At 52.9% G+C, this 13,954-nt stretch overlaps 1 protein-coding gene across 3 annotated transcripts; it reads right to left on the bottom strand.

Moving 5' to 3' along the window:
* Window positions 1-869: 869 nt before the first annotated feature.
* Window positions 870-11,002, bottom strand: TFAP2C (transcription factor AP-2 gamma). Of its 3 annotated transcripts, none has more exons than XM_081256887.1 (7): window positions 10,684-11,002; window positions 8,622-9,107; window positions 8,467-8,518; window positions 7,029-7,245; window positions 6,326-6,444; window positions 4,206-4,350; window positions 870-2,669 (listed from the first exon to the last, which is right to left on the bottom strand). In XM_081256887.1, exons 1-7 carry the CDS (start codon window positions 10,729-10,731, stop codon window positions 2,384-2,386), a joined length of 1,353 nt encoding a protein of 450 aa, XP_081113013.1. In that variant the 5' UTR covers window positions 10,732-11,002; the 3' UTR covers window positions 870-2,383. The 3 variants fall into 3 exon arrangements, with proteins under 3 accessions (XP_081113013.1, XP_081113015.1, XP_081113014.1); XM_081256889.1 differs by lacking the exon at window positions 10,684-11,002 and adding an exon at window positions 9,803-10,036; XM_081256888.1 differs by lacking the exon at window positions 10,684-11,002 and adding an exon at window positions 9,330-9,553.
* Window positions 11,003-13,954: the final 2,952 nt, after the last annotated feature.

Consider the following 13,954-nt stretch of genomic DNA (forward strand, 5'->3'; position numbering starts at 1 on the left):
GCTCCTTAAAGCCAGACTCTAGTCCAAAAGCAAGTGAAGATGCCGATAAGAAAATGTAGTCCTTTCTCCTTCGACCCTTTGCCCCCATAACTTCCTCATAACACCCAATGTCTCACGTCTTGATTGAGAAGTAACTGCCAATAGGAGACCTTTTTGCTGCTCTAACGTAAAGCGGTTGTGATCCTGACATACCAGCCAGATAAATCCAACTTAATGGGAAGGTTCAGTGGCCAAGAACAGGCTGCCAAGCGCACAAGTATTAGGCTGGCAGAGTTTAAATTACTTAACAACATCCAATGCCAACATTAAATCAGGAATTGCTGACCATTTGGTAGAGAGTTATGAATTAAGGATTATGAGACTGGAGTTGAAGCAATAGCCTTATCCAACGTTCAAGTGCAGCCACTCATGCCAAACTATAAACATATCACTTCCTGGAGGATGTGCCAGGCCACTTCAACTTGAAATCAAGGCCTGGCAGTGTGCATCCAAGATCCTTGCAAATATCCAGCAAGTACACAAGCCCTGCTGGCCTCTTCTGCTCTGCAAGTACAGAGACCCAACGTCTGATCTGCCCAGCAGACAAAATGATTAGGATCCCTTGGATCGATGTGCATAAAAACGTTCCCAAAGATGGAGAATTCCAACTGACTGAAAACACTCAGAGCACCTACCACACAACCACTGCTTGCATTTGACTGAATGCCAAGTCCTCCCAAGGAGGATCTGCCCAAGGATTTACCAACAATCATCTCACTTCCATTCTCAAAATTTTGAGGTGGCAACTTCACCATAAGTACAGTGTTTCTCAACTGAGCAGCCTTACATAAGAGACGTGATTCCCAAACTGTGGATTCGTCTCTTGTTGTCAATCAACCATCCCTCACACATCTCCCAACAGCCCTTGTATTGGGTAAGATGGTACCACAGTCGAGAACCGCTGATGAGTGCGTGACGTGGCGCAATAGAGCAGTCTTCCAAGAGAGACAAAATGAAACTCCAGATTCCCCTTGGCACAGAGATTTCCTGCTCCGTCTTATTAACTAAGCCACAGCCAAACCAGAAATTAGCTCTGCCATTCTTCCACTCCTCTTAGAAGATTAAAAAAAAAGAAAAACATCAAGTTACAACCAGACTTTCACAGCTTCTATTGAGAATACTTTCTTTTTATTATACAGGTTTCATATACATAACAATTATTTAGGGAACATTTACAGGCAAGGAGTTCAATTCCAAAACTCCGTTTTCACCCACACACACTGTACTTCACACTCATCTTCGGGGTCAGCCCAACAGGAATAAGACAAAGTTATTGCTTTGTGAACAGAAAGCTTCAATTAAATTAGAGTCTTCCAGAGCTGAGAACAGCGCTCAGGATCCTCTTGACTTTAATACCCTGTGTACATATGAATAGAGCCTAAAGATGTGTCTTAGATTACCCCGTCACCTTTAAAAGCTAATATTAAAGTTGAATCCCATTTCTCAAAAAGTCATAAGAAGTGCACCCGTATTTACAGACCCCATTAAATTATGCATAAATAAAATCTGTACACTCCACGCAGCTTCTCAAAATACAGAATCTCCTCTGGGACTTGGGATGAGAGACGGCACAAGAAAATGCTTCACGCCCACCCCTTTTCAAGTTTTCTCGAAACACCAAGATGTGAAATAAATACGCAAAATAAAGCTTCCGTACCTTAAAGGAACATGTCTTTTCAAAGAGTCTCCTCCTATTTGAAGAGTTAACTTGCAAAGTTTTGTTTTGTTTTTTTCTTAAAAAGAAAAACATAAAATCAGCAGGCTTTGCTTCTACAAGTTTCGTAAAACCCGAAGGGTCCCTGTGAACAAGGGATTTAAAGTGTGTCAAATACCACCTATTAACCAGTTCTTAAGCGGATAGAATCCTTGCCTCCTGCGGTATGTAGGATGAGACTGAAGAGGCTACATAAATACTTTTACCTTAACACTGAAAGTTATTGTGGATCTGAATCACATCAATTTGACATTTCAAGAGCTATGTGTGTGGGGGATTTTGTTAGCCCAGGGAATTTATTTAAAAGGTTCCAAAACTTGTAGCACCACTTTCAGAGAAAGGAAGAATGGGGTTCCAAAAAATAAAATATCAGCTTAATGGGTAAAGAACCAGCACTTGTCACCTCCTGATAGCTCATCCAGAGTTTAAGAGACACTTCAGCACTCCTTAAATACTAAGGAATCCAGGAGGGCACGTGAAGATCTGGAAATCCCACGGAGGCCCTTTTCATGGGAAGGTGGATAACAAACTCTGTCCCCCAGGCAAGCGAGGTTCCCAGTGTGTCCTGGTCGAGACCGGTTTTGGAGTCCTTTTCCTTCCAGACTCTTCGGCCCTTTGTTCACCGCTGTTTTACTTCCTGTGCTTCTCCATCTTTTCCAGGGTTTTGCTAGAATCGGCTGGACTCTGGTCTCCGGGATTCATGTAGGATTTGTCTATGACCATCAGGGCTTCTTTTATGTAGTTCTGCACGGCAGACACAGCAGCACAGATGGCCTGGCTGCCAAACCCGTGGGTAATCAGGCTGAAATGAGACAAGCAGTTCTGGATGCTGGTCTCCAGGACCGGAGTGGGCCGGTTGTTCCCATTGGGAGTTCGGTCTTGATTGAGAAGGTCTGTGAATTCTTTACACACTTGCCTGTGAAAGACAGTCAACACACACCACGAGTTCAATCTAGGCCGTGACAGGTACAGGTAAAGAGCACAAACTACTGTGGGGATGACACCTAGAGGCAACGAGAATTTGGGGCTGGTCAAGGAAGTAGATTTTATTTTTATTTATTTTATTTTTGTTACACGGGCCTCTCACTGTTGTGGCCTCTCCCCTTGCGGAGCACAGGCTCCTGACGCACAGGCTCAGCGGCCATGGCTCACGGACCCAGCCGCTCCGTGGCATGTGGGATCTTCCCGGACCGGGGCACGAACCCGTGTCCCCTGCATCGGCAGGCGGACTCTCAACCACTGCGCCACCAGGGGAGCCCAAGGAAGTAGATTTTAAACTAATAGCAATAGCCAGCTGCTGCACTTAGCACCTATTCTGTGCTGGGCCCTGAACTAAACTCTTTTTATTTATGTTTGGCTGTATTGGGTCCTTGTTGCCGCGCGAGCTTTCTTCTAGTTGCAGCGAGCGGGGGCTACTCTTCGTTGCGGTGGCTTCTCTTGTTGCGGAGCACGGGCTCTCGGCGCGCGGGCTTCAGTAGTTGCGGCACGTGGGCTTCAGTAGTTGTGGCTCTCGGGCTCTAGAGCGCAGGCTCAGGAGCTGTGGCACACGGGCTTAGTTGCTCCACGGCACGTGGGATCTTCCCGGGCCAGGGCTTGAACCCGTGTCCCTTGCATTGGCAGGCGGATTCTTGACCACTGCGCCCCCAGGGAGGCCCTGAACTAAACTCTTTTAAGTACTATCTTATTTAATCCTCACTGCAATTAGAAAAGATAAAAGGATTAATGCCAGAATCAACTGGCCAAGGTCACCAGGACTGGTAAGAGGTGGAGTCAGAATTCCAGCCCAGGAGAGTAAGGGCTAGCTTTATTTGATGCAGATTGGTTCCTTAAACCAATTCTGTCAAGATCCCTGAATTCATTTCCCTGAAACTCACTCACTCTTTCGATACAGGCTGGTTCACTGTGCTCTCTTTTGCCCTATTTCCCACTTGACTAGTTCTGCTTCATTTACCATGATTTTAAAATCCATTTACTCTTGGTTTCTATGAGAAATCCCTCAGCTGCATTAAGTCGTTTTGAGACATTTAATTTGCCCTCTGTCTCCTACACACACAACCCGATCATTACATTTTACAAATGAAAAACATCTTGTTATCAGGAGGCAGAAGGCACATGATCTTGACTGGATGTGATAAAATAAATTGTTTTCAACACAGTTTTGTAAGACAGGCAAATAAGATAATGAAAGAGCAGCTTAACTAGTTTGAGCTGAATAACGAAACAGCTCAAAAACACTCATTCTGAGCAATACCCTCGCGGCTCTAATTCTTCTAAATCCTACAAACAGTTATTCTAATTTGACTCTGTAAACGATGCTCCTTGCCATTTCCTTTTGCTCAACACCCTAACTTACTTAAGGAGCCTTGCTTTCTTGAGCACCAGGGACTGTGCTGGTCCCTCAGCTGCAAGGTCAGAGCATTAGGGCATCAAATTCTCAAGCCTGGATACTTACTGTGCAGCCAGCAGCATATTCTTCCTCGTTGCCATCTCATTGCGTCCTCCGAGATGAGGTCTGGTTAAATACTCGGCCACGGATTTACTAGGAAATTCTGCTTCACAGACATAGGCAAAGTCCCGAGCCAAATGAACAGCCTCACCTAGAATAATCGGCAATGGCAACAGACTTTAGGGCCGCGGTGGGGACCACGGCAAACTGTCCCTTCCCTCTTTTTCCAGCACTATCGGTATTGGTCTAGCAGTCATTTTGCATTCTAAAATGAAATCATACAAGGGGACAACAATCCAGCCGGTAAGTAGAACTTCCTGGGTACTTTCAGTGGGTACTCTCCCCCAGGATGAAGTCATACAATGTGAGAAAGAAAAAAGAAAAAGCCTGAAAACTTTAACTGTACTTAAACGATGTTGCTCCAGTCCTCTGCCCAACCTGAGCAGATGTTCCTCTAGCTGATAAAACAGCATCCAGCATCCGTCGGTAGTGCAGAAGTCGGAAAACTTAGCGGGGGGGGGCGGTGAGCATGACTGACAAAGAAGCAAACTGTCACTTTTCTTTATGAAACAGGGACAAAAGTCTTTGACACGGAACTTTGTTTCTAAATGAGGGTGCCCCATTTCTGGTGGAGGGAAGTCTCTAGAATGTTGCTTTAAGAAAGAGCAGCAGGAGTGTTTCCTACTGGACATGTTAGGAGCCCTACCAACCCTCTTGTCTCAGGTATTGGGGGGCACAGAGGGAGAAAAACGAGGGGAGGGTGTCATTTCCCACCCGAGGCGCTGGGTTCTTTCTGGCTCCAAGATTTGGGGCTGCTAGAGCTTTACAAACCCAGACGGTGGACCTCACCCACCATCCCCACTTCCCTCCCCGACTCACTAAATCAACATCTGAGAACCATTGTTCAGGCACACGCTTTCTCATTCAAGCACCCCTGCCTGGCTGGTAAGGAAACCTAGGGAAGCCGCATTTATGCTCCACGCACGCAGAATCCACCATTCTCCATGCAGGACAGCTGGTCCCCAACAGCATCGAACAGGCAGCTCCTTTCTCCTTGCCCTGACCTCCAAAGACACTCGTAAAAAGGTAGAGCAGGGCCCTGCCAAGTCTCTTTTAGCACCGCAGTCGCGCCATTTAGACCAGGGAAAGAAAGTGTTCAAAAGATTGCCTGGCTACCAGGAGACCACCCCTCATTGGCTCCCCCAGGCCCAGAGCCGGGGCCCAGCGCCCTGCTGATTGGGCGAGGTGCTGGCGGCCGCTCCAGGCTTAAGGATAAGCCCCTCCGTGTTCATCAACTCATTTTCCTGTGCGCAGTAACAACGAGCTTGTTTTGTTTTGAAAAATAATTATTTCACTTTTCCCTGGCCCACTTTGTAAAAGGCCGTATTGCATTCTTGGCTACTTTCCAGGTTCGGGGTGCAGGTCCATTCAAGAAACTGAAATGTCACATCCTAACTATCTTAGGACTGGGGAGAGGGGCTCATCTGTGGGCCCCATTACTTTTTTTTTTTGATGGGGGAAATGAACAAAGGAACTGTGAATTGGGCTAGTCTCATTGTATACAAGGGCTTTTCTCTTCACTGACCACAATCCCAATATTCCACAGCTCCAAAAACTAGAAACGGCCCTGCTGCGCACCAGTAACCAGCTTTTTTTTAAAAAAAAAAAAAAGTGTACCAAACGATCGATTGCATCCTTCAAAAACTGGTTCACCTGATAATGTGATGTCTTAGGAAAACCAATTTCTTTTTAACAATGATTTTCTGGGAGACCCAGAACAGAATACTTCAGCAGACATATCGTTAAATGTTAACTTATTTGATTAAATGACTGTGATTCATTGTAATGAACGCATGGCAAATCGTTTGCATCTCTCTTTTGTGACTAAGAGTTGTTTTTCACCTTTTCTTATACCTCTTTTTTTTGGGGGGGCGGGTGCCGCACCCCACGGCATGTGGGATATCAGCTCCCCGATCAGGGGTCGAACCCACGCCCCCTGCATTGGAAGGCGAAGTCTCAACCACTGGATCGCCAGGAAGTCCCTAACCTTTTCTTTAGAGAAATATTAAAGACTCAACACAGCATTAACTAAAAACACTGCAAAACAAAAACACAGCTCCACTGACCTTCTACTAAAGATGTCAGGAGGGTGACGTGAGCAGCTTTCCGTCTCCCGGCTGGAAGATTCAACCCAATCTTGTCCAACTTCTCCCGCAAGGACCGGCCACCATTTTTAGATTTGGCTCTGAGCAAAATAATAATAATAAAATAAAAAATTCTTTTCTCAAGAAACCACTTTAAAATTCTAAATGCCTAACATGCTGCTAACAAAACAGAAATCTGTCAAAAACAATCTACATTATGTGGCTCATAATCAAGTGATACAGGGAATCCTTATTTAGTTAATCCCTGTAAAATTCAAAAATCTTTCTTAGCATCGCCAACATTATTTTTTTTTAATCACAGAACATTGCAAGTTGTACAGAGCAGACAGATGTTCACTTGTAGAAACTGCAGCAGCCCCCCCCCCAAAAAAAACTCCCTGGGGGAACCAGACCCATGGAGCTCCTCTATTCTGAATACAGACGCTACCACTTCATACAAGGAATCAAATTCTAACCAAATGAGAATTTGTTAGCGCTGTTTTAACACTTCCTTCTACATGTGGCACTTTCTAAAAGAGAAGATGTGTACTAAAACTCCCTGAGCCAATGAGAATTCAGTGTTAGGTATAAAAGTTCCATAAATGTTAAAACTATCTCCCTGGCCCTTTTATATTATTCATCCCCAGCCATTCAACCGCCATGCCCAGAACGTGTCCCCACGTACCTTCTGAGGACACCTCCCAGTAATGAGGCATTTAAGCACTCAGGCGGGGACAGTCGCCTCTGGACTTCAGCAACTGTCACTTTGTATTTAGATGTCGAGCTGAGCAGGGACAATCTTCCAGGGACCGAGCAGAAGACCTCGCTGGGATTCATCACAGCCTCCACCAGCTCCTTCTGACAAGGGAGACTCAAGGGGTTCTTCGTCATTGAAATAGGACCTGTGAGTGAAGATCAGAAGTGGCTTCCCAAGCAAACCACTAACCAAAGCTGAAAGAGCTCTTTGAACAACTGACACTGCATGTTGGACTATAAATTGCAAGCAGATTTTTTTAAAGCCATATTCTTCAAAGATAATCGAATCTGAATTTCACAATTTAACACGCTGGGAAGTTAATTAGTCAAGATCCCAAGCGTGGAGGGTTTGCATTTTCTAACCACTGTTAAAATCTGTTTAATTAGAACATTTGTGTTCAAAAGACTACTTCATAACTCAATAAATGAGGATTTCTTTCCCCCCCCTCACTCAACGAATATCCAAAATCACAGGACATAATCATCTGGCAAAATCTTTCAGTGCAACTGATCACAGTAAATTTTAAAATACAAACACACCTGTTCTACGTTTACTGGGAAATTCAGTTTATTTTCTGAGGTTATCTTTCTTTCTTTCTTTCTTTTTTTTCCAAAACCCATTTTTCCTCAGTTGATTTCAAACAGTTTAACCTCAAGTAACAGACCATAACTACATTTCATTTAGGATTACCCCATTTCCCAACAGAGTTAAACTGGTAATCCTGGCAGTACGTAACTTAATTTCATAAGCCACTCACTCAAGTAATCCAATTTTCCAAACCCCCTCCCACCCCATCCCTGCATAAACCCGACAGATCACCCAGCCTGATGCTTTTAGGGCTGTATGTTTTGTAGGCCAAATGTGTCCCACCTTCTTCTTGCAGGTCAGAATTAAGGCTCCTTACCCCTGTGCATATTTGAAATCAGAAACAAAACCACATCAACCCGTTCAACAATTAAAATTGTCACAGAACCAATCACTCCACTAAGGTATGTGGTGACTTGTTTTCCAAATTAAGTCACAGCCTTAACTCACTCTGGGATTCTTTCCTGGAGCACTGTAAAAACACTCTCGAATTCAAGAAGTAACACCCACCAAGGGAAAACTATGGAGTAACAAATCCGGAGATTGAGGTGCAGCTCCTGAGAGCATCCTTTTCCATTTAGATCTTAAAGAAATGCCCCGTCTTCTCACTCCTAAAACCTACCTGCCTCGAGTCCCTGTCACTCCCTTCCACCATAAATGTCCCAAGTCGGATACCAAAAGCCCTACCTCACCAATAAGCTAATAACTTCCCAGTACCGCTAAGAACCACTACAGGGTGCGTGACGCCAGAGGAAGAAAAGAACTCGCGCTCACTCCGTACCTTTGCGAATAACCGTCTGATCATGCAGAAGTAGGTGCTGGTCGTCGACATTCTGGGGGAGAAATGACAAAGTTTCCTTTCAGTTCGGGGGAGCCTGGGCGGGGTAGGAGAGAGGCAGTGGGGCGAACGGGTCCGGGCAGGGCCGAGGCGCTCACCTGCACCTCCTCCATCTGGTGCGCCATGTCGTGGAGCCCCAGGTTCTCGGCCAGGCCCGCGGCGTCCAGGGCGTGCGAGTGGGGCAGCAGCAGGTCCGAGCGGCGGTAGGCGTCCCTGCGGGCGCTCACGGCGCTGCCGTCCAGCCCTGAGAGGTGGGGCAACAGGCCGGCAGGGCGCGCGTGGTGCGAGGGCAGCCCAGCCCCCTCCTGGCTCTGGCGGCCCGGCCAGGCCTGCTGCTGGCTGCCGGTGGGCGCCGGCTGGTGCAGGGGGTTGATGGCGGCAGCGTACGCTTCTCCCAGATGCGAGTAGGGGTCGGCGGCCTGCGAGTAAGCCAGCTGCTGGTAGGGGGGCGGAAAGTAGGGTGGTGGCTGGTATTCGGCGACTCCAGCATGGGAGAGGGGCGGCGCGGGGCTGTAGAGATGCTGCCCGGCAGAGGAGAGGTGAGGCAGGCGCGGGTTCCCATTGCTGCTCGCGTCGTGGCGATCCTGGGGCAGAGAAACGGAGACCCGGTTAGTACGAAACCCCGCTACTGCGCACGGCCCGCGGCCACCGCGCTGAGGCTTGGGACCCCCGGGGACCCACCGCACCAGCCCGGACCGACCCCCGCGGGGCCTGCCCTCGGGCCAAAAGGCCCCGGGGAGCAACGTGCCCCGGGGGTTTCGTTGTCTACCGCGAGTCCGCAGAGGAAGGGGAAACTGGAGAAAGACCTGGCGGAACGTGCCCTCCGGGCCCCTCGGCGAAGGTCTGACGCCCGAGGTATTCTGCGGCTGCAAGTCCGAATCCCAGGCCTTGGGCCGGGAGAAGCTGGGGCAGGGGTCCTGCAGGCAGCGCAGAGCGCGGTCGCTCACGAGCCCGCACATGCTGGCGTCGTCGGCCGAAAGTGGGGAAGCGGTGGGCACGGATAATGCGCGCCGCGCAGGAAGTGCGCCGTTTCCCCGCCCCAGGGACCCTCCCTTCCACGCCCTCAGGACAAAGACCTCCGGGCGAGAGACCCTCCCTAGCGGGGGCAGCCACCCAGCGCCGCCCAAGGGACTCGGGGAGGAGCCCGCCGCAGCCAGGGGTGCGCTCCCTGCTAGCTGTGTCCCGACCAAGTAACGCCGTCCTGCCCGGCCACCGTCAGTCTCCCCACAAATCGGGCACAGAGAGAGAACGAAGGACCCCGAAAATTGGGCAACCTTGCCTGCGCACGTTCCCTCGCCCCACGGCTGTCCGACTTAATTCTCAAAAGACGTGTCGCCATGTGTTCCCGGGGTCACAGGGGTGGCGGGGGACCAGGAGATCTATGACACCGTCGCCCCCTAGCTGAAGTGCCCGGGCCTGCAAACAGGGGCAGCCCCTCGGGCTGTCCCGCAGGCGCACGGCTCTCCCGCGTCCCCGCCGCCACCGCTCCCCTCTCCCGGGGCCCAGGCTCACGCCTCGCGCCTCCTGCGTCTTCTTCCTCTTCCCGCTCGCCGCCTCCCTCCCTCCCACTCTCCGAAACTCTAGCTCAACCTGTCCGACAGGCTGGAGCACTCCCGAGCGCTTACGGCCCCATCTGGCCTCAGCGCCCCCACCCCCGCCCCCGCTTCTCTGGAAAGCCAAACTCCGGTTGTTTTCTTGTTTCCCCGAGGGGGTAGCGGGGCAGGTGACAAGCCCGCCTCGGAGGAGACTCCGCAAAGGTGTCGCCGGCAGGTCGCCTCGTCTGAACCCTTTGGACGGAGGTTTCGTGCGTAAAAGCCACCTCTAAAAGTTGCAGACCCAGCGCTCTTCCGAGAAAACGGGGAAAAGGGCTGTTTTGCTTCGCAGGAAACCGGCCGGTAAGCTTTGTGGGTGGGATCTGCTATGCTCTTCCCAGGCCCCATTCCCGAGACTGGATATTTAGGTAAAGGCCCGATTCAGGAAGGGGACCCCGGAGGAACGCACTAGGGAATGTCCGGAAAAGTGGACCCTGTCCCATCGAAGGGCGAGCGGTGGGTGCCTGTTCGCTGCTCCTGCGCCCTCGCCCCCGACCTCGGTCCAGCGGCCCGCGCCTCCGGGACTGTTCTCGGGCGGGGCCAGGCTGCGCCCTTGTGCCCGGCTCACCTCGCAGTCCTCTTCATACTTGACATTATCGGTTATTTTCCACAACATGGCGTCCGGCGTCCCCCAAAACAGTCGCCAGTTAAATCCAGGTTCCCCCCACCCCCCGAGCGGTAAATCCAAAATTGGGGTCACGGTGGCCAGGCGTCTGCCGCTGCCCCCGCCGCGCGCGGGCCTAGCCGTCCCGGTCACTGGACGCGCATCGGCGGCTCCGCGATTGTAGATGCTGCCGCCGCGGGTGTAGAGGCCGCGGCCGGGGACCGGGGAAGCCGCGCCCGCAGTGTGTGTCCAGGCGATAGCCGGGGGATCCGGGCGCCTTAATGAGAAGGAAATTATCATAACTCCTCCCCGGGGGCCGGCGCGAAGGCCCCGGCGCCGGGCGGGGCGGCCCCCAGCCAGTCCCAGCCTAGCTCCGCCCCGCATCCTGGCCCGGCGCCGCGCGGAGACCCACGCCTCGGGGGGCTTAGGAGAGGAGTCGAGTGGGCCGCACCTCGCTGACAGCCGCAAACCTCTGAGGCCAGCGTCCCCCATCACGCCATCCGTCAGTCACCCTCACCAGGCACACACCTGAGGTTGGCAGAGCTGGGGACCGGGATCCGAACCCAAGAGGCCCCCCCTCTTTCACCGACAGCGCCTTCCCCCACCCTCCAAAAGACGTCTCAACAGCTGAGGTCCCCCTATCTCCTAAAACTTCCCAAACACCCGCTCCAAGGAGATTTAAGGTTTAAACTGGAATCAGGCCGCTGGAGTCCCAGTCCCTCCAAGGGACGACGCGCTCCCCCGCACGGCGTGGGCACAGTGCGCTCGGGGTCCTCCGAGGGGGCGGGGGTGGGAAGGCCTTCTGGGGAGTCCGCCCCAAGCGCTATCGAGCGGGCGGGCCGCTCCACCGGCCCCTAAGTCTCGGACAACTGCGTTTCGCCGCCATCGCCCGAAGCTCCATCTCTAAGGCTGGGCTGCGGCCGGGAGGCGGGTGGGGGGCACCCGCTTGCCCTCGCCTGGCCCTGCCCTGCCCGGCTCCGCAGCTTCCTCCGACGGGCCAGGCACTCAGAAGCCTCAACTCAACCGAGAAAAGAGGTGTGGGGCTGAATGCAACCCTAACGTCACAGGCAGGGGCGAGGGAAGAGGTGGGGGGAGGAGGAGGGGCCATGGAGGGAGCCCCGCTGGAGAGGTGAGCACCCGGGGTCCGCAGATACAGGCAGAAAATGAAACTTCCTTCCACATAAACGTTGCCTCTCCCCCCAGTATGCATTTGCCCCCCAACCTTGAAAGCAAAGCGCAATACTGAAACATTTTAAAGAAACGAAATCCATGGGCCCGACTATTGTAATTGACCTTTTTTTTTTTTTTTTTTTTTGCTGCAAGGGGAAAGTCGCTAATTCTCGGGAGCTGAATTTAAACATTCTCAGGGAATCAGAAAAGGAATCTTTCGATTTGATTCCGAATCCGATTTTGCAATAATCAATCCCTATCAGTTTAGTGCCCCGGGCCTGGAGTGGACGCTGCTCCCAATTCACAGAATAAATGCGCCCACTGCTTCCCTACTCCCGCTCGGGTTTGTTTGAACTTTAGCATTTCTTTAAACCGAGATGGGCCTAAAATAAAATACCCAAAATAAAAATAGGCGTCTTCCAAGTGAAGGGTTCTTCCTCGCCCTAGAGAGTAGACAGATTGCAGGTGATATTCCGACCAGTTGTGAGAACAAAACCTGGAGGCGAAACCACTGGGGGCTTTTCGGGCATGTCTGCGGGCTCTGCACTAGGAGGTACAAAGACAGTGCACACACGACCCCTGACACCTAGCTTTCAAGACACCGTGCGGGGAGGACGGGGGTTAAAAGAGAAAACCGCAGAAGCAGCGCTCCTGGTACTCGGGAGTGGGGGCAGGGGGCACCTGCTCAGGGCAGGAATCGGACCCGGTGCGGTAGGCATGCTGGCGCCCTGGGCGTGGTAGATTGGGGTCCCAGGTACTTTCGAGGGAGGCTGCGGAGCCTCTGGGCGCCCCAGACACCCAGACCAGTGACGCAGGAGCTCTCCTCCACGCTGGGCCTTCTAGCCCCGGCTTTGACTCCAAGACCCGGCCGGGGATGCAGCTTGAACAACTTGTCTCGTCCACACCTGCAACTTTACCGCCGGGCATGTTGGGGCCAGGGCTGGGCAACAAGGTACCACCCGCCCCCCCCCGCCCCAGGTCCTGGCTGCCAAGGCCACCCGGAGGGACGGAAATCCCTCGCAGCCCCGGGGCCTCTATGGCGGAGGCAAAGGGAGCCGATGGGCCCCGAGGGTTTGCGCACCTCCGTTTAGGGAGCCCCAAGGGCACAGAGGTTTCGGAACCGCTCGGCAAAGGCCATTCATTCCCAAGCCAGCGCCCTGGACCTGGACGCTGCCCCCCTCCAAGGGACACGCTCTCAAGCTAGAGCGCGACTTCTGCGCCCTGGATGGGGAAGGCGGCTCAAACGAATCCTCAACCTTTCCGGCCAGGCCGACTCTACCCAAACACGCACAGCTTCTGCTTCAGAGACGGAACCCAGGCGCGCGCGCGCCCTGGTCCGGATGCCGGAAATCTCAGCCCTTCCTTGAGCTCAACTTTTCTGCTCTGAGCCGAGAGCAGAGAGCCCATGGCTCCCACACTCAAGACAGACCTCCCCCAAGGCCCCCGCCCCTCGCCGCGCGAAGACGCGTGACTGCGTGGCCGCGCCCTTAAGCAGCCACGGCCTGGGAAGGGTGCCCCCTCCGACCCTCCGCGGCTTCGCAGACGCCAAGTGTAAACAGAACGTGGGGATCCCGGGGAGCAGCCTCGCACAATCAAGGATATGGGGCTGGACGGTTGTCAGCGGCTTCCCTCTGTCGCCCCCTAGGGAGCCTGCACTCAACCCACACGCTTGAAACCCCTGGACCCCGGCCCCCAGTCTGCTGGGATGGCGCTAGAAACCGGAGACCGGAGGCGACAAGGCGTCTGCGAGGACAGCAGCGCTACCACAGTGCGCCACCTCCAAAGATGCGCGGGCAGCTGCCTCTGCAAACAAGGCTCCCGGACCCGGGCGGCAGGCTTCCGCCGCCTCCACCCCCATGGCAAGCCGTGGAAGGCGGCGGGGGCGGGTGATAGAGCTGGACTGGAGCAGGCCTGCGACTCCTCTTCCCGCCCCGGGGAGGGGGCGCCTGAGCGGCAGGTGGAGGCCCCGAAGCGCCCTCGCGGGCGCCGTGCACCAAACGAGGTGTCTGTCTCTCCCCGCGGAACAGCTTGGGCTCCGGCTGGGACCGCAGTAAGAGGCGGGGCC

The sequence above is a fragment of the Mesoplodon bidens genome (genome assembly GCF_964165515.1).
Source record: "Mesoplodon bidens genome assembly, chromosome: 15".
Taxonomy (NCBI): domain Eukaryota; kingdom Metazoa; phylum Chordata; class Mammalia; order Artiodactyla; family Ziphiidae; genus Mesoplodon; species Mesoplodon bidens.

What these genes read in the sequence shown, in the direction of transcription:
- TFAP2C (XM_081256888.1), bottom strand. Translation starts at nt 9,482, where the DNA reads ATGTGCGGGCTCGTGAGCGACCGCGCTCTGCGCTGCCTGCAGGACCCC. An exon ending in ACCAGATGGAGGAGGTGCAG is followed by an intron (nt 8,519 to 8,621) that starts GTGAGCGCCTCG and finishes TTTCTCCCCCAG; the next exon opens with AATGTCGACGACCAGCACCT. An exon ending in CCTGACATCTTTAGTAGAAG is followed by an intron (nt 4,351 to 6,325) that starts GTCAGTGGAGCT and finishes CGATTATTCTAG; the next exon opens with GTGAGGCTGTTCATTTGGCT.